Source organism: Gymnogyps californianus, chromosome 27, assembly GCF_018139145.2.
Source record: "Gymnogyps californianus isolate 813 chromosome 27, ASM1813914v2, whole genome shotgun sequence".
Taxonomy (NCBI): domain Eukaryota; kingdom Metazoa; phylum Chordata; class Aves; order Accipitriformes; family Cathartidae; genus Gymnogyps; species Gymnogyps californianus.
The window spans coordinates 3,101,816-3,121,423 of NC_059497.1; the positions used below are offsets into that span (position 1 = coordinate 3,101,816).

Consider the following 19,608-nt stretch of genomic DNA (forward strand, 5'->3'; position numbering starts at 1 on the left):
AGAGGTAGCTTGTGTAAATAATAAATGTATGAATAAAATTGAAATCTCTGTATATGCAATTCCAGAAATGTCTTGTATAGCTTTTCCTGTGTAGCCATCTCCAGACACTTATCTGATGCATTTTTATTGTTGTTTGTAGCTACCTTGATGTCTGGTTTCCATTTGGTTTGTCTTTTTGCATGTGCGGCATTGTAGATCTGCAGGTTTTCCCAAACTCAGTACAGCTACTTCTCTGCATTTTTTTTTTTTCCATTGGGTATAAAGTCTGCCTGACTGAACTTGTTTTGAGAGATTTCACACACCCTGTTTATCTTCTCCCCCCATTAGAGCAAGGAAAACAAGGTGAATAATTACTTTGTTAAAAGATTCCACAGACTGTAAATTGGAAGTGGTACTGAAGTCAAACACCTCTGAGCCTGGTGCAGTGAGACTGAGCAGGTACTCTTCTCCCAGGTAGGGCTACCTTTATCGCCTCAATCTACTGAAGATGTTTGTTACGGTATGTTTTAATCTTATGTTGTAAAAGGGTACTTAACTCGTGCATCGTACAATGTACCACATGTAACCAGGTAGTGGACTGGCTTCTGCTGTCACAAACCAGCGACATGCTGTTCCAATAATGTGATCATTGCCACTCAGAACAAGCTAAATCCCAGAGGCTGAGGCTGACTTCTGTGACCAGTGAGGAGGAATTAAACCTCCCCTCTCCATTCCTGTAAGCCTAAAGTGGAGATCAGGCCTAAAATGATTTTTGGAAAAAAAAAAAAAAAAGCTTTGTTTACAAAGGTCACTGGTGTGAGGTTTACATGCTGAGGTGGCTCTGCCAGAAGAGTCACTAGGTCATTGCAAGGTTCAAGTACAGCCTGAGAGGTGCTAGGAACTTGCCTCTGCGCTGCAGACCCCCCAGCTGTTTTAAGCCTTTCCTTCACGCTACACTTAATGGGACGAGCTGGGAGAAAATGCACTCGTACCATACGGGGTGAGGAATGGTCTGGAGGGCTGCGGCAGCCTGGCAGAGTGATGCGGCTTTTGCTGCGTCTCGCTGCCAGAGCAGAGGTCTGCGGGGCACTTACTGGGTGTCTTGAAGCCCCAGGTACTTAGCTTAATTCAGAGGATTGTTACTTACACTAAATGCCATGTTTTGGGACTGAAAAGCAGGTGTGGTGTTTACCTGTAGGGGGGTTGGCTGGGCTCTCCCCCATCCCACCCATGGGAGCCTGCGCCGCACTGGTGCGGTACTTGGGGAAGGGGAGAGGAGCCCCCCGCCTTCCCTGGCCCCGCTAATTTTAGCTTAAATAAGTTACAAAAGTAACTTTTTTCTTTTTTTTTTTTTTTCCCCCTAAAGCAGAACTATCCTTTTCAGGAGAAAGCGGCCCTTCATCTGCTTCAACCTCCCTCGGGGCTTAAAAATAAAATAGCACTAAATGTTCTTCCAGCAGCTTCGCGTGCGTGGCCGGGGGGGGGGAGCGCGGCCCCGCCGGGGGCCAGGCCTCGTGTGTGTTACGGCGTTATAGGAAAATGTAACAAGCTTACCGAGCGCGTACGAGAAAGTGCAATAACCGGAACGACCGAGCTCAACCGTTGTATTTTATTATTATTATTGTTGTTGTTATTTTTTTGTATCCGACCCGCGCGGTACTAACCCCAACCCCCGTCCCCCTGCACTCCGTGTGTTGTAAGAGACGCGACCGTGAGTTCAGCCTTCGCCTACCGGGCGCTGCACAATAAAGCTGCTGTGAACGGCCGCTGCCCGCCGCTGTCGGTGCTTCTTCCGCCGCCGCGGGACCGCCGCCCGCCGCGCCCCGGAACCTCGGGCGTGCGGCCGCGGGGCCCGCCCGGAACCCTCCGCGCGCAGGCGCCGGGCTGCCCTCCGCGCTGCCTGAGTCCCGCCGCGCTCCCGAGCCCCTCCGCCGCGTGGGGAGGGGGCAGCGCTGGGCCCGGCGGGCGGGGGTCGGGTCGAGGCCGGGCTGTGAGGGTGGCGGTGGGCCGCGGGGCTGGAGGAGGAGGGGAGCCGGGGTTCGTCAGGCGAACGCCGGGGCGGCGCAGCGCAGGCCCCCAGCGGGGTCCTTCAGCGACGCGGACGGAGGGAGCGGGACGGCGGCCGCGATGAACCTGGAGCTGCTCGGTGGGTCCGGGGCGCGGGGGCCGGGCGGGGCGGGGGCGGCCGGGCCGGGGTCGGGGCCCGTCTAGTAGGCGGGCGTCGAGCCGCCGCCCCACCGGCGGGGAGCGGCGCAGCGCGGTCAGCCGGAGCGGGTGGCGGGGGCAGCGGCCGCGCCTCACTCAAGCGCTGTCTTTGCGTTTCGTTGCAGAGTCCTTCGGCCAGAACTACCCCGAGGTAAACGTCCTCCCCACCCCGCGGGGCTGCCCCTCGTCCCGCCGGCTGCTGCGAGCGGCTCGGCGGCCAGGGCGGCGGCGGCCTGACGGGTCCCCTCCGCTGCCCTCTCCCCTCAGGAGGCCGATGGCACGCTGGACTGCATCAGCATGGCCCTGACCTGCACCTTCAACCGCTGGGGCACGCTGCTCGCCGTGGGCTGCAACGACGGGCGCATCGTCATCTGGGACTTCCTGACCAGGGGCATCGCCAAGATCATAAGCGCTCACATTCACCCCGTCTGCTCGCTGTGGTGAGAAAAGGCTAGGGTTTGTTCTCAGAACAACCGAATTCGGTGTTTCGTCGTAATTGAGCTCGTAGCTTAAGCACCCGGTGCGAAAGGCCGTTCTCATTTTTGTTGGAATTTGTGCGTGCCTGTGTTTGCTGAGCATCAGGGGCTCCAGTACCCTGACAGCGCTTAACACCTGGGGGTCTTGATAGCTGACATGCCAGCCCGTTGCGGGATACTCAGTTCCATTTTAGGATAGTTTCCTTTAAAAGAGTTTGGAAATGTGTTATACCCATTAAGTTTCTGGATGTTAGGTTACTTTTCACACTAACAGATTTATATCTGATAATTTTAAACTGTGGGTGTACGTTTTATGCATTTAAGGAGTAACTTTTACTTGAACTGCCTCTCGTTACTGTAGCTGGAGTCGAGATGGCCACAAACTGGTGAGTGCTTCGACCGATAACATTGTGTCGCAGTGGGATGTGCTCTCTGGAGACTGCGACCAGAGATTTCGATTTCCTTCGCCTATCTTGAAAGTTCAGTACCACCCTCGAGACCAGTAAGTCCTGTGAAAAAAGGGTTGAATGCTCTCATTTTGGTAGAACTGATCTCATTTTGTTAGAGCTAATGATTATTAAAAATTTTTTACTGCAGTTTGCAAAGTGATTTTTTCCAAATCTAATAGATTATTTTGGTGTATCGTCTTGTGATTAGGACCCTAAATGGATTTGTTGTGGCTCTTTTTATTATGAAAATATCAGGACAGGAGGAGAGTAAACAAGAGAATGATTCTTGGAAATGTGTGTGGAAATATCTCATTGAGTTTACAAGTTACTGCATAAACTTGGAGAAGCTTCCAGAGAAAGAAAGGAAATGAAAGTAGACAGCAGCTTAACGTCATTTTGCAATTAAAGTAACAAAGATGAAATAAGATAATAAAAATACAGAGGTATTCTGTATTTCTTGATATAGACTGAGATTTTTTTCTGCTTCTAAGCGTGGAAATTCTTTTCCAGAGAAGAAACTACTAAATTTTCTTCTTCTGCTTTGCAGAAACAGAGTTTTGGTTTGTCCCATGAAGTCGGCACCGGTGATGCTAACGCTGTCAGACTCCAAACATGTTGTCCTGCCTGTGGATGATGATTCTGATCTCAATGTTGTGGCCTCCTTTGACAGGCGAGGGGAATACATTTATACGGGCAATGCCAAGGGGAAGGTGAGACTTCAGCAGGCGGCACTGGATGCAATAGCTTAGATTACTTCCTGTCTTTATCAAGATACTTAGCGTTTCTGTGTTGCGTTCTTTGTTTTAATATACAAATAAGGCTTCCTGAATGTCTCTTGGATAATTGATATTGCGTTGATATGATCTTGTGAATAAAGCATCACACTTTATCTTCGAACATCTCCAGACTGTAATCTTTGCCCGAGTTAGGTCTTTGTGTTGCTGTTGTCTTTGACCATATTTGTTGGATCCTTTTCCAGTGTAAATAAACCAATGTTTATGTCGCAGAATGGTCGCAGAAACTGTAGTAGAACTACAGTTGCAGAATCCCAACTATTCCTGTGTAGATTGCTGAGGCTTCTGTTGTCAGGGTTAGTAGCTGATGTGAAAGGTGCCAAAAGGGGAGCAAGTTATAATGAAGATGCTGATTGCCTTCTGTCTCCTTAATCTTCAGATCTTGGTCTTAAAAACAGACACTCAGGATCTTGTTGCTTCCTTCAGAGTGACAACTGGAACCAGCAACACCACAGCTATTAAATCGATTGAATTTGCTCGGAAAGGAAGGTGAGTTACTTCACCTATCAAGTGGTATCTTTAAAGATGAATTGAAAAGTATAGGGTAGATTGACAGAGCATACAAGGTCTTAAAAACCCTCACAATTCTTTCATGGAACATATTCTGATTCTTTTTATTTTTTTAGTCTTCTAATGCAGTGCATGTTCTGTGCCCTCCTTCCTACAGCTGCTTTTTAATAAACACAGCTGACCGGATAATCAGGGTGTACGACGGCCGTGAAATTCTAACTTGTGGACGAGATGGGGAGCCTGAACCGATGCAGAAGCTGCAGGATTTAGTGAACAGGTAAGAGGCAGCAGAATGGCAGGTCAGCCTCACTTGAAAAGGTGAGGTTTGTGTGCTCGGCACTCAGGGGAGTCTCTGGATGAAGGGTAGTTCAGCATCTTATTCAGCGTAACGGACAGATGTTTTCATTTGAAACCTGTCTGTCACAATTTGATTTGAAGTTTAAATATTATTTGTGGATGGCAGTATGTAAGATCTCAGTCTGAAGAACGAGGCCACTCTGCAGTCTTCCATCCTCCATACTGTGCTGCTCTTTAACTGTTTAACTTGTGATGCTGTCTTTGCACGCAGGACACCGTGGAAGAAGTGCTGTTTCTCTGGTGATGGTGAATATATAGTGGCAGGTTCAGCGCGACAGCATGCCCTGTACATTTGGGAGAAGAGTATTGGAAACCTAGTGAAAATCCTCCACGGGACCAGAGGAGAGCTGCTCTTGGATGTAGCAGTAAGAAAACTGTCTGCTATTACTCGTTTCTTGTTATTTTGAAAACTAAGCTTTCTTAATTCCATTTACCAACTAAGCTCATCTTTTTTTCTCTTTCAAATAAATCTAGTGGCATCCTGTCCGACCGATCATAGCTTCTATTTCAAGTGGTGTTGTGTCAATATGGGCTCAGAATCAAGTGGTAAGCGTTTTAGATCATTTCCTTAAGAGGATTCCCCAGTGGTCTCCATCCTAGCAGACTGAATGGTTGCATGTTGAAATCCTTTATTAAATCCCCGTTCAACAAGCTTTTTAGGTTCACCTGCCTAACTTGACATATGTTTGCCATCTTGTTGAAAGTGCGGAGGGTACTTACACTTCAGTTGCTGAACTAGTTAAGCTTTGCCTTAAGTCTTAAATATCATCACAGGGACGTTTTATGTGGGAATGGTGTCCTTCTGAATGTGGTGTTTAAGTACAGGAAATCTGAGTGAGCGAGTCAAAACTGGAGTGGCTAAATGTGAACATACAGCTTTGTTTTATGACGTACATTGCAATATTTAAGGAATATTACAATGTTGTATTTCAGTAGGAACTCGTGCAGTTCCTAATACGGCGTGTGACTGCGGACCTAAATGAGGCTTGATTTTTTTCCTCTGGTTTTGTTTTGGTTTTTTTTTTTTGGTGATCTTGTGTGTGGCTTGGGGGATTTTAATGCAGAATGAGATTGTAATTGCATGAGTCCTCACTACGGCTGCTGTTCCTTTGCATAAGGTAAAAATCGTTTCGAATTTGTGGTTTAGGAAAACTGGAGTGCCTTTGCACCTGACTTCAAAGAGCTGGATGAAAATGTAGAATATGAAGAGAGAGAATCAGAGTTTGACATTGAAGATGAGGATAAGAGTGAACCAGAACAGACAGGTACTGCATAAACCATGTTTCTGTGTAGCAAATAGTTTGTAGTCTGACTACATGACCGTAGTAAAAATTAAAACTAGTCACGGTAGCATACATGGGTGTTAAATGACAAAACACGAGTGGATAAATGAAGATGCATGAACTAACACAACGAATATGATTCCTGCCAATTGACATGCAACATTTTTTTCGAAATGCCTCCCCTCTCCAATACATGTTTAAGCAGAAAGCGGTAGCAAATAGACATGTATCGTTGTACAGGCTTCCTCTCAACAGAAGCAGTGCTGAATCTGAATCAATAGCAGCGCAACCTGGCCGCTTGGTGGTGCCAAAAAATTGTGTACTGGGAAAGGCTACGGTTAAACTGTGGAAAGAAATAGGGATTATTCCCAGCATACCGCAGAGCTCTCCTCATTACCAGGCTTTGCAGCGCTTCTGATATTTAGATTAATTGTTGTTTAGCAGTTTCTAATATTCAAGTGTAACATTGGCTTGTGGGAATTAAGCATTAAAATAAATTTCATCAGATTTAGCGCTGGTTTAGTGAAAACAACAAAACATGTAGAAGATTTTAAATCTTTTATCTAGCTTTATTACTGGTGTTTTGTAGCAATAGGTCTGTATTAGAACATAGAACAATAAAATAAAAGCCTGGTGGATTTAAGAGGAAGTACTTTAGGTTTGTTTTCTGCTTTCATTCTGCCTTCTGCATGCTTAGACATTTAAGCACAGTCAGTCCCATTTCTTTCTAAGTAATTTGGTCTTTTCCTTACTGTCTTTAATTTGTCTTTTTTCCCTGGTTCTCAGGTGCTGATGCTGCGGAAGATGAAGAAGTGGATGTAACTAGTGTGGATCCCATTGCTGCCTTCTGTAGCAGGTGAAAGAATATTTTGTTTAAAGTATGAATACAAAATGTATCACTAATATTCCCTGTCTAATGTGCTATAATAACCCCTAGTTGAAATGAAAGCAATTTTTTTTCCTTCACAGCGATGAAGAACTGGAGGACTCCAAGGCTCTGCTTTACTTACCCATTGCTCCTGAAGTTGAAGATCCGGAAGAAAACCCCTATGGACCTCCACCAGACGCGGTTCAGAGTTCGTTAACTGATGAGGCCATAGGTTCTGAGAAGAAGAGGCAGTCTTCCTCTGATGGACCTCAGGCACCAAAGAAGAAGCCCAAAACCACCAACATTGAACTACAAGGAGTACCTAATGATGGTGCGTAGAAACTGCCATTGTTTTAGTGCCTATTCTGCATCTGAGATGGTTTTTAGTTTTGCCTTAGCTTTGTCTGAAGATCAGAAGTTCAGAAGGTCGCTCCTTAATTTTCTTCTTCCTTTGAAGTCACTTCTTAAAACAGTTATTAATAGCCACCAACTCTGCACATTCGCTCGGAATGAGTAAAGGCATCCTGAAACTGTAAATTTTTAATGCTGTTTGTATCTAACACCAAGGGCTGTATGTGCTGATATAAGCATCGTAGGGATAATTCACTTTGGTAACACGTTGTCTCTCCACAGAAGTCCATCCGCTGCTGGGTGTGAAGGGAGATGGTAAATCCAAGAAGAAGCAAGCAGGCAGGCCTAAAGGATCAAAAGGTAAAGACAAAGATTCTCCATTTAAACCGAAACTCTACAAAGGGGACAGAGGTGCTTTACCTCTGGAAGGAGCAGCGAAGGGTAAAGTGCAGGCGGAGCTGGGACAGCCTTTGACAGGTAAGGAACCCAGCGTGAGCGTCGTTGGCTTGCTTGGTGGCCTTGCTTTGTACAGACCCTGACTTAATATAGTCATAGCGTTTTATCTTCCCAAATGGCACTTGCTCACTAAATGTTTAGCTGCTGTCAAGGATAGGCAAAATTTTACATTTTTTTAAGTGGAAGTGCGTTCAATATTTGTAATAAAACTGATATCCATGCCCGTGTCACTGCATATAAAGAGCATGTAGGGTTTTTAGTAGAGATTGAGCACCCTTTCAAAAGCAAAAAATGTTTTGATAACTTTAATCTTTTTGATAACTTCTATCAGCTCTTACATAAACAGTAATAATGTTTGGTTTTGGTGGGTCGATTTTGAGGGGGAAAAATGTAAATAGAGAAGGATTCTGAAGCTCAAACTGATGTTTTGTGCCGTCAATACTAGGCAGAGTGATGAAGAATGGAAAAGTTCTGTAAGCAGAACTAGGAAATGGAGCATCAATAATGGTCCGTTTGATAAACGAACCCTGACATAAAATTCAGGAGCTGAATTTTCTATTCCTAGCTATGCAGCAGCCTTCATTAAATTCCAGAAAGTACAGTTGCTGTAAATGAGGATAGGTTTTGGTGGACTTTTCTCCCCCCTCTTTTTTTTTTTTTTGTCATATTTTGTTGGTTGTGTACTAAAACAGGACTGTTGCAGTCACCTTTGTTGGGGCCCAGACTTAGTCTCAGAGAGACTGAGTGTTTCCCATCTGTCTCGTTTGCTATTTCAGCTTCTTAGTTGGGAAAAGTTCATTCAAGCGCAGTAAAGAAGGCACATGTTTGGATTAAGTGGGGTGGACTCATTTTTTTTTAGATTGTAATGAAGAACTGAGGGTTGATATATAAACGGTTTCAAAGACACAATGGAATTGGTATATCAAATTTTGCATTTCCTTGAACTCAGCAGCTGCTGCTGTGGATTTTAAACTGTACAGAAGTGATTTTATTTCCCCCCCTCTTCCTTCCCTCACTGCTGGTCCTATGCTACCCACCTTGCTCATTGTCCTTCCTGCTCAGCTCCTGTTGTGTTGCTTGTACTAGTACTGATAATTGCTATTTGCAGAAAAAGGGAATGGGTCAAAAGAAACTTAGTCTATCCATGGAAAAACGTGGTGGATGTTTTCTGGGCTTCCATTTAATCCTTTTGCACTGCGCCTTGCAAAATCCAGAAATTAAACAGCCGAGAATATCCTTAGACCTTGTTTGTAGCCTGAGAGGTACTGATCAGCTTCTAGTGTCAGATTTAGCGGACAGGGTGACTCTCTTTTGACTTCTCAAGTCATTAGGGGGCATCCAGTATGTTGTAAAGTATGACAGTAAGGAATTATCTGGATTGTGTGGATCCTCAGGTGTCTTTGCTGGCATCTGTTACACATCCTGACCACTCTGTTGTACCATGCTGGATGGACAAGACCGCTTTGAAGACCAAATGAGTATAACTGTTAGTTTCATCAGCAGGCCTGTTGGTTGCTTTCTCTTATCATGCTGCTAATTAACATGACCATATGTAAAAGGATATAAATGAGAAAGGATCGTGCACTGGAAACTTAACAATGTGGCTTCCAAAACGAATTTCAGTCATCGTTTGCTTCAAAAAAACAATGCTGGATATTTTGACTTTTCCATGTTTAAGTAGCTGTATAAGCAGTCTGTTTTCAGAGAAGTAGTTTTAATAGCAAGTATTTTTGTTCAATTTTTTCAAGATATGTTTATGTAACTTTGTTATCAACTTGTACTAGTTTGCTTGATCTACATTTGTAGACAGATCTCAGTGTGCTTTCTTGCAGCTTGTGTTCACTATTGTGTCGGTCTGTTCTGAGAGCTGGGAAAATAATACTCCCGTTTCCTCTAACATGTTTCAAATGAAGCAACATTCTAGACAGACTCCTTTGTTGTTTTTTTACACATCCTTGCAGAGCCGTATTTGGGAGGATTTTTGCGTGGTTTTGCTTGTAATGCTCCCATGCAGTTGTTATAATATAGTCTGACTTGCTATAAAAGACAACAGTGGAATTTTACTGCTGCTGAGCTTGGGATGTGCATACCTGCGCCACTACAGTTAGCTTTAGTTTTTGGACACTGCAAAATGGAAATTTTCTTTTCTCACGAACAAATAGGTTTAGACCCAAGTTCCCTACTTACTTTGCCCATCTATTGGAGGTGGTAGAGCTTTCTAAAATTTACTTTTAGTCTCTGTTGCCTGTAAGCACTTTAAAGTATTTTTCCATGATGGTATTCTGTAGCTTGATTGAGCTATAGGCAAATCATAGTGCTACGATGGACTTCTGTCTCTCATTAGGACCTGTTGTTGTGCTCCCTTCTACAATACTGTTGACTTAGGATCTAAAAGGTCCATGCGGTAGATCCCAGTAGCCAGTGTTGGAAGTGTCTGTGAGAGTCATGGTATGAGAAGAACAGATTGTCCACCGAAAGAAACTGTCACTTGGATGTTTCAAAACTCACAGTAGTCCTCTAGTCCATGAAGTTCATGTCTGTCTTCCTTTGTTCTCTTTACGGCTTGCACTTACAGTTCCTATTTTGGGCAGCCAGTTTTTTCTTGGGGTTGCTGGTGTTCCACCACGTGCAAATACACACTTCCAAATTCAAACGGCCACACCTGCCTGGGATCCTGAAGCCAGACTGCCTTTTCTGTCTCTTGTGCATGAAGCTGTTAATTCTGCTAGTTCCTTGTGCTGTTGCTTTCTGAAGTAACTAATCAGTCGCTAAAACTGTCACACAACAAGCATTTCTCCTCTGGAAACTGTTTGCTGATATGCCATAGTACAGCGTCTTTCTGCAAGCTGCATGGCTGGGACTTGGAGCCTGGTACACGTGCGTCTGTGTCACTGTGCTCTGCAGTCTGGCAGTAAATGTCTTATTCTTAAAGTTGCTGTGTCAAAGTCAGATTTCAGTATCAACAAACTGAGAAGCTTGATCTGTTTTATAGTTTTAGAATAAAATCTTACGGCAATCTGGTTTAACTCAAACTTAGGTGGAACTTGTTGTTTTCAGTTGTGCTTTTGCTCTGAGATTTTGGGATTGATGAATCAAAAAATTTTACACCAGGTAAGTTTGCTTGCAACTTTGTGGAGTAAAAGCTCACAGTTCCTTAGCCACCTTGTCCATGCCTGTGCACGTGATCTCAAATACAAGTGCAGAAATACTGGAGATCTTAATTTGTCATAGATAGTATCTTGTTGATTATATCTCATTCTGAAAAGAATGGCTTTATCTAGAAAATCTCGTTTTCTCTCATTTTTTTTCTGGAAATGCTACCATATTTGGTGGTCTCTGGTTTCTGGTAACATCTGTTTGGGTCTGGTTACTTATTTTTCACCTGTCTTTGATCTCTTTAGCAGGTGGTGCAATCTCAGAATTGTTATGAAGATACTCTTCTTTATCTTCCTGTATTCTTTCCTATATTGACACCGTAATGTGGAAAAGAGATGAAATGCTCGGTCAGAGTGGACTGACTAATACAGCAGACTGATTGTTCATGGATTCAGGGAGTGACTTTTGTAAGAAATGAATATGGAAGAGGAAACGGCCTTCATTCCTCCTTAACTGCCTCTTCATCGAACAGTGTAAGATGCTGACTCTCAGGTCATGCGATTTGCAAAGAGACTAACTGGACTGCCTTTGTGTTGACGTATAACTATTTCTAAAGCGAGCTGGTACCTAACACTCTGCCACTCCAGAGCTTATCAGCCATTGTCTTTTAAATATTTTTTCTTTTGTTCCTGGATTGAAGAATACCCAAAGTGTGTATTTTTATTCCTGATGCTGTATGACTGTGTATCCTGCAAACTTCCCTTTCTTTGCTGTTAATTTTCATTTCAGTGAGTTGTAAGTCCTTCTATGCCAGCTGCATTACCTTATCAGCTTTTCTGTTAGCTCAGTGCGGTCTTCTATGCTGACATGCTTAGTGAAACACTGCTGCTGATTATGTGCCAGGTTTGATTTCATCTCAAGTGGATAGAGATCTAAGGTGAAGAATCAAGACACCCTCTGAAGTCTGCAAAGAATGAATCTTCATATTGTGAATATTTTAGATATGAAGGATGACTCTGCTTACGGGAGAAGGAACAAGTGAAAGTAGCTCCAGATAAAATACTCAATTTATGTGCTTTCTTCTAGCCTGTGATATGAAAAGCTGTGTCGGCAGGTCTTTCTGTCCTTGCAAGTGTTTTTATTCTGTCTCTTTCCTGTGAGGTGCCCTACCAGAAACAACTGGTTTCCTCCTTAGCTGGTAGGTACTGGCAGTTAGAGAAAAAACAGAACCAATATTTCTCTGAACTGAAACAGTAGTTTTTCAGGGTTTTTTTTTTCCCCACTTCTGGATCAAGAATGGAAGAAAGATGAAGGCTAACAGCTCATTCCCAGCCATGCTTTAACCTTTTATTCCTTAAAGACGGTTGTAATATTTTCCTTGTGGGAATGGGAAGAGACGCTTTCTCTATCCAATACCTACAGCCTGACACCTCTCTGTACTAGACCTGTTAAAAGAAAGTTTTCATTCCTAATGCCTCTTGTTTTATAGACTTTTATAGTTCCTATGCAATTACTTTCAGTTTTCCCCCAGATGTAATTACTGAGATTATCACTACGTATTTAAATTTTCAAAGTATCCTGCAGACATTAAAAACCAAGACGAGGAGTCATAAAGAGATTTATTAATTTGCAGTCGGAAGTATGCTGTAGTTGCATGAGATACAAGCATGGGAAGAGAGGAGACGTTTTAAATCAGAAGGTTTTTTAAAACTGGTATTCTCATTTCCGGCTTTGGTACAGTGGCCTGCTTCATTTAATCAAATTCATTCCCATGCGTACAGTATTAGTTTCCTTTGTTCTTTCTGCTTGTAGGATGACTCACATCTTTCCTGGAACGCTGTTACGTCAAATCCACCCGTACGTGGTGTGGCTGACCCCACAAGCTTTAAAAGATGCACAGGCAATGGTTCTTTAGATTGTTTTAAAGCATATGATTTGCCACAGACTCCAGCCTTCATTTCTGTTAAAACTTCTCTGTACAGTGTATATGTCCTTGGTTTATTTTCTTCCATCTTTTATTTTATTTTTTGGTATCTGTAGTTTTGTACAATATTTGTCAGATACTGGCTTGATGGTAGTATATAGCAGTGATGTTAGTTTTTGTGTTTGTAAATAAAGAGGTATGTTTTATTTCCTAAAGTCAATGGGTAAGTCTTGGCTTTTCCATACTTCCGTGCTTATGTTGTGACAATGTTTAGGAATCCTACAATACAGCTCTGCTGCAAACACAAACATATTGTGCCTGCACCACAGCTGGTGTGTTGTTATTTGGTTGGTTGTTTTTTTAGTGTGGCACTTGGTCGATGATCTCTTTTCAAGAGAGAGGAGTAAATCTGTAGTTTAATGAAAGCCCTGTATACCTGCGTGCAGCCTAGGCACTCTGAGACAGACATGCGAAGGGGGAGCTGAACACAAAGCGTGCTGGGTGTAGAGTGCCCCTCCAGGGAATTTGAATATGGAAAATACATATATTAGATCTTCAGAAGTCTTCATTTTAATAAATTAAGGATTGTTAGGAAGAGAACTGTGGATATTCATTAGCAGAGCTGTTGAAGAACATGGCAATCCAAATCCTTTCTGCAATTTATAATACAATTGCTGGTAAGGAGACACTGATTATTGAACTGCCTTAACCATAGTTCAATTACTCCATCAAAAGGAAGTAACTTCAATTTTTTTCATGCAGAACTTTTTTAGTAGTGCATTATTCTTTTGGGACGCTTGAGCACTAGGTAGATTACACTGGGATGTCTCCTCTTCAAGCATTTTGCTGCAATGGCAGCATATGAGTGGTTTCTGTTTTACAGATGCATCAGTTGAAGGTGGAGATTTTTGGCTCAGATCTCTCGTCAGAGTCGGTGGCTGTACATGACACAGAGCACGGGGCTGAGGCTCGCAGCTCCTCTGAGTGATGCCGTGAGGCCAGTGCTGTTGAATCCCTTCTGAGTCTGATAGTGGATGTCAGGAGCCTAATACGATACTTTTATGCTGAGTCCTCATCTCAGAGGACTCACTTTGGCTTCAGACTTAGGGGAGGAGTTCGTTCTCCCTCAGAAGGTTTGGGGCTGCATTCTGACCTGGGCAGCCGGACTATGACATCGGCACCGCTCCCCCAGGAACGCGGCCGCACGGAGATGTGAGCAACTTCACTGAGCCCTGCGTAGAGATGGATATCATCAGTGATAAAATACTGTTCAGCTTCCCTTGGATGTCAGTGCCATCAGACTATCTAGAGGTTGAAATCGTGTTCTCGTGATCTTGGTAATTTGGGGAGTACTTTTGGGATACGCGTATATAAGACAGAACTGTGCAGGTGCTGCATAAGGAATGATGACTTCCTTATGCTCAACAGCATTATTTTAAGGGTTCCAGTAATGATTACCTATGTTGCTTTTTAGTTTGGTCGGAAAATTAAACTGGAACAGTACTTTTTTACAGTGGAAATTCATCTAAAGTGGTATGTAAAATCTTACAGAGAAGGGAGGACTTAATCTTTTTTAGATTATCAAATAGATCCCATTTGCTGGTATGTAGTGTTGCCTTGTTACAAGAACTGGAATTCACTATTCACATTCTGGCCGACAGTAATGTGTTGCATCTTCTTTAGCAGTGTTGTACTTCAAGCCTGTCTTGTTGGAGGATTTTTCCTAATGGAGGGATTAGGTCTTGAAGATGTCGCTGGTGGGATTTCAGAAATGCTAAGTTTGAAGATGTACAAAGAATGATTTTGTGGTTTTTTGACTACTGAATTTGTGTGGCTTTAGAAAGTAGCATGTCTGATTGATATCCCCGATATGAAGACCTTGGGGAACAGCCACATCGTTGGGATACTACCTTATGCCTTCTATCTGCCATTGGTAGTTTCCTTTGACAAAGTTGCCATCCCAGCAGAGCTGAAATCAGTTGTAGCGAAAATTGTGGTCAACGCCACATCCTGCAGCGTCACGTGTGGGCTGGGCTTCAAACTGGAGGAGATGTGCGAGATCACTCCCGCCGGAGAGAGGAGGAATTGTACCTTGCACAGGTCCGACTGCCTGACCAGCTGGGTTTGTGGCTTACTCCACTTCACCGTCCCTGTGGGCAAACCCTTCCAGTTCAGCTGCCTGACCTCGGACGCAATCGGCTTTGGTAGCCGAGCCTATAGCTATACGTGGAGGCTTGCTCAAGGCCTTGTCACCACAAATGATATACTGTTCAAACCTTTCAAAAACCCCGATTCTGTCATCAGATTTTCCCCTACCAGGGAGTCTGATGCAGGGACTTACCGATGTGACGTGCAGATGTTGAAGACATTCAGAGTCATCAAGAGGATCTACTTTGGGGTCAGAGTGATCCAAAATGACTTAGTGGATCTGAACTTTCAAAAATCCTTGACTTGGGAACAGAAGTTAGCAGCAAACAAGGAGGAAGGAAACACAGAAAACAGCACTCATGAAGAAGTGCAGGAGCAGCAGCACTTTTGGCAAGGAGAATTGTTTTATGAATGCTTGGTAGGAGTTGGAAGTGGAGTGATAGCGGGTGTCTTGGTGAGCATGGCTCTCTACTTCTTGCAGAAGATTTTGAGAAGGAGAGCTGCAGAGTAATGAACTGAGATTTAATGCAATTTCTTGTCTCTGTCTCTTTATTAGTATTGATGCAGTATTTCATGGCAATGTTTGTAATTTTTTTTTTCTGGCTGACACAGTTTATTACCAAATATTTTCTTAAGCTTCAGAGTCTGCTAAGTTAGTACAGGACTGTAGAACCAAAGCTTGAGTCTTAATGGAGCAGTGCAGACAGTAGCTCCAGATGGGGCAAGGCAGTTTGCCTCCACATTGTGTGAAAGCCTGATCCAGAATGGTCCAGATGGGAGTTAGAGGACACTGAGCTGCAGAAAACTGCTCACTGCTAACTACCTTGCTGTGCTCCTCTAATGAGCCTTTATTTTACCTCTAGGTGTTTGGGGGTTTTTTATTTAACTAATAACTTGCGATCCTTGTTCCTGTCTTATTTCCTCAAATTTCTTCTGCTTTGCCGAGAACTCTGTGGTGATGTGAGCTGACACAGATCGCTGTTTGGTAGATGGTGTTTCTCCAGCAAGAGGTGCAAAGAAGTAAGGACGCTTTCGAGGTGGGCTTACAAACCAGGTTTCCTGGCTGTCTGGTGTCCTTTCCATCAGATCCAAGTGGTCCGGTCTCAGCTGTGGGGCAGTGGGGAGACGAGGGGTGGACCACCACTGCCTGCTTCCTCTAGAGAGATTTATTTCCTTCCACTAGAGCCTGGAAAAACTGTAAAGTATCTTCAAGCGGTAGCTTGGAGCTTGCCCTGTTTCCTTTGTAGTGTAGAATAGCGAAGCAGGGAGCACTGGGTAGCAGAAGCAAATCTTCAATTTGAGCGCCGCTGCTTAGGAACATAACTGGGTGTTTTTAATCATGACTCAGAGCTGAGCTCATTCCTAAAATCTTTAAAGGGGGAGGAAGGGAAGAGTTCAGTGGGCTTGTGGATCTTTCATTTTTCCTGGTGATTATTAAGTATAAAACATGCAGCAACTCTGTAGGGAGTATTGTTTCCCCCTTGGTAGCAGAATCCACAGAGGGACCTATTAAGTGCCTTCTCTTTCTACTTTCTGTCTCTTATTTTACAGTAAACAACTATATTTCCTAAGTTTGTTTCCTTTTTTTTTTTTTCTGTGAACTAAAGTACAGGAATGCATAGCACACCCAATTCTGGGGAAAATAATGATATGACTAATATTAAAACATTGAAGCATACTACTATTTTTTCTTTTTAGCAGAACAACAAAAAAATGCTTTAATATAGAAAGAGTTGGATATGGAGGTAAATGCCTTATTTGCAGAGAATCCTATACAAAAAAATCAGACTGAAATGTAGCGAGCCAAATCTTCACGTACAGTGAAGTAGGTAATAAGTATATCAGGACAATGATCTGTGGCCCCTGGGGTTGTCTAGCTGTATTTGCGTGGAGAAGCAAGCCTGTCATCAGGCTTGAATTCCCAGTTTGTAGTTCTACTGAGTTCCCTGCTTCTGCGGGAGGCTTTAATGGGCACAATAACCAACAGAAGTTTGGAAATGTTGGGGGGAACCATTCTGCCGTGACAGAAGATGCCTTCGGGAAGATGCGCTGTCCCTTCCTGATGCCTGGGGCGACCCTCTGGGAAGGGACGGGAGGGTTGCTACACAGTTGTGGCAGACAGCAAGGGACTGTGTGTCCTTCTTCCGTCTGGCGATCTGGTCCTGTGGGTCAGAAGCTCCTGAATGGTGATCCAGTTGGACAAGATCTTCTTACTTCTGTTCTTCATCAGTTTCCTCTGACTCAGCTCCACAACACTGAAGTTCCTCCTGTGCTCAGTGCTGGCTTTGTCTTCGCTCGGCTGTTCCCTCTGGCTCTGCAATGCTTTTCTCTGTTTCTGTTCCTTGGCTAGGAGCACATGCTGCTTTCTCTGAGCCTTATTCCAGTATTTCCCAGTCTTCAGCTTGCTGAGAGTGTCCTCATCTGTCGTCAATCCGCTTTGTTCTTCTGCGATTCTCAAGGCCCTGTCCTTCAGCAGCCAGTTCTTGTGTTGCTTCTTCAAGTACCACTCGCTCCTTTCGCATGCCAGCCTCCATCTGTTCCCGTTATCCCCTGCTCTGCCCTCTGGGCTTTCACTGCATCTCCTTGGTTTTGCTGACACTCAAGCTGGGTCGCTTAGACACCCTGCAGCAGCCTTTTCCTGCAGCAGGCTTGTGTAGCTCCTGTAATGACACGCGTGGTGAGGAATCGTAAGCTGTTTTGAGCTGGCAGCGATGTGTGGTGGTGGGCACACGTCTATGGCCTGTGCTTGGTGGTTTGTTCTTGCTGGCTTTATTTCTGTCCCCACTTGCTGCACTCTGCAGGCAGAGTTCACCCCTGTGCTGCAGCCCTTTCTCTCTTGGGGTGCTATTTTCACCAACCCAAAGGCACTTAGGGAGTTGCTGGTCCTGTTTGCGTTGCTTGCAGCCCTCCTCCTGGCCTCCTGACCTGTGAGGCATTTCTTGTTCCCTGGAAATTGGTCTGTATTGGTGGCATCTGCTTTCCAGGAGTTCTTGAAATCTTCTGCATTCCTCTGCGCTTATGCCACAGAAACTGGAATCGCTTAACTCATATTAGGTGGGGAAGTCGTTCATAAGTAGTCTGGAGATCTGCGCTGGGACCTTCCTAGCCACGGGCTGATTCTGCTTCTGCATCAGGCCCTGAATTCTCACCTGGCTGAATGCTGGTGACGGTAAAGCCCAGGCCACTGTCCCACACGGGATGGAGAAATGCCTGCTTTTCTTCTTTCGCCTTTACTGCTTTCGCTTTCTGCCTAAAAACAAACAACCACAAGCTGTTAGATATCTTTGGGGCTATCCTCCCTGGCTGAGCATGAGTCATCTCTCTAAGCATCCTCCAACCATAAGCAATGGCAGGATTTCTCTCTTGCCTTAAGCTCTCCTTGCTACTGCTGTAAACAGCCTGAGATGTGGCCTTACCAAGCTCCCAGAGACACTGGAGAGAGCTGCAGGGATGGAGTAACAGCTGCTGAAACTCAGCTCATCTTGATGAACGAAGGCTAATGCCTGAAAGAGAAATATAATGAGAACAGGGAACATTAAGTCTGGTTTAGCAAACCTGATGATGTAAGGCTGAGGTGCCTGAAAAAGATTTTCGGAAGGTATGGAGGCAAAATAGGATGAGATACCTTATAGTTTAACTCTTCTTTTCCTGTGGCACAGGGTGCAGGGAATGGGTAATTAGATTCATTATCGCTGTTGCAATCCTGTGGCAGCAAGGAATGAAAGAAAGCCCTGTGGAGAAACCAAACAGGTCCCTCCCCAGCCCAGCGAGAGGGGCTGGCTCTGTGCTTTGGCATGCTGAGGGCTGTATTTTTGTTATTGTCTGAATGGCCAAACCAAAGAACCAGTGCTAGGCAGGAGCTAGATCAGCCTGTTTTAAGGTTAGTGCATGCAGCTGATTAGAAATCCAGTTTCGAGAGACGTTGGCTGACCTTGTGCTTTGCACGCTATGCTATTGCTGCTTTCTAGGAGACATTTCGTTACCGTGAGCAACGCATTGTACATACCCATCTAGGCAGAGATTTAAACCCGATTTGCTGCAGTTCTCTTCCTTGCGGCATTGCTCGTTCCTTGCTCTGAAGTCTGTCTGGGTTCCAGCTTCAGATATTCAGGGAGGCTCATGGGCAGACTTCTGTCTGTGCACTTCCAGTGTAATCTGTTCCCCTGTGCTCTGGAGTATTTCTAGGACCTCCTGTGAGCTGGCTCTGGAGATCTTTTCCATTGACCTGATTAGAAGGGGAGCGGATTGCAAAATAGTCCATTCATACTTACTAATCTCATGTTTTCTTAATGCAGAATTCCTTTGCCTTGCCAAAGAGCTCCCCTGTCCCCGAAGCCGGTAGCTCTACTACAGAATTAACTGCTCAGAGGCTCAGCAGTATCTCCCCAAATTGGGGAAAGAGATCCATATAGGTAGGGCTCTTAATCGCTTCCTCATTCTGCTGCAGAGATGGGAAATGAAATCACGTCTCTGTATCTCAAGTGTGCTTGTAAGATCAGTATGAAAAAAAGTTACAGTAAACTCCATGTTTTGCATTGGTTTACTGTTATTGGTTGCCCTGTTGATACCTGCATTAGGTTGTCTGACTTCTTTTATCTTAAAACCTACTTCTAATCAACTTGACTAAAACCACAGTGAGCCTCTTCTAAGCAGGGTGAAGCACGGTGACTCAGCCTTTTGCCCAGATTTAACACCACAGTGAGCGAACTCTG

At 44.3% G+C, this 19,608-nt stretch overlaps 2 protein-coding genes across 6 annotated transcripts in view; both read left to right on the plus strand.

The window, feature by feature from the left end:
* The first annotated feature begins 2,075 nt into the window (after positions 1-2,075).
* RBBP5 (RB binding protein 5, histone lysine methyltransferase complex subunit) overlaps positions 2,076-19,608 on the plus strand; it is a 41,351-nt gene continuing 23,818 nt past the window's right edge. Inside the window, exons 1-14 of one of the 5 annotated variants that reach the window (XM_050911217.1) lie at positions 2,076-2,125; positions 2,310-2,335; positions 2,452-2,624; positions 3,022-3,162; positions 3,657-3,819; positions 4,283-4,392; positions 4,571-4,690; positions 4,982-5,135; positions 5,245-5,316; positions 5,918-6,035; positions 6,840-6,909; positions 7,023-7,252; positions 7,555-7,749; positions 11,130-12,994. In XM_050911217.1, coding sequence (XP_050767174.1) covers positions 2,107-2,125; positions 2,310-2,335; positions 2,452-2,624; positions 3,022-3,162; positions 3,657-3,819; positions 4,283-4,392; positions 4,571-4,690; positions 4,982-5,135; positions 5,245-5,316; positions 5,918-6,035; positions 6,840-6,909; positions 7,023-7,252; positions 7,555-7,749; positions 11,130-11,158 — 1,620 coding nt within the window. In that variant the 5' untranslated portion in view covers positions 2,076-2,106 and the 3' untranslated portion in view covers positions 11,159-12,994. Of the gene's footprint in view, positions 2,126-2,309; positions 2,336-2,451; positions 2,625-3,021; positions 3,163-3,656; positions 3,820-4,282; positions 4,393-4,570; positions 4,691-4,981; positions 5,136-5,244; positions 5,317-5,917; positions 6,036-6,839; positions 6,910-7,022; positions 7,253-7,554; positions 7,882-11,129; positions 12,995-19,608 lie in introns of those variants that run through there. The other 4 variants (XM_050911218.1, XM_050911220.1, XM_050911221.1 and 1 more) reach the window with 4 other exon arrangements.
* Positions 14,441-15,407, plus strand: TMEM81 (transmembrane protein 81). Its single transcript, XM_050911222.1, has one exon. It carries the CDS (start codon positions 14,619-14,621, stop codon positions 15,405-15,407), a length of 789 nt encoding a protein of 262 aa, XP_050767179.1. The 5' UTR covers positions 14,441-14,618.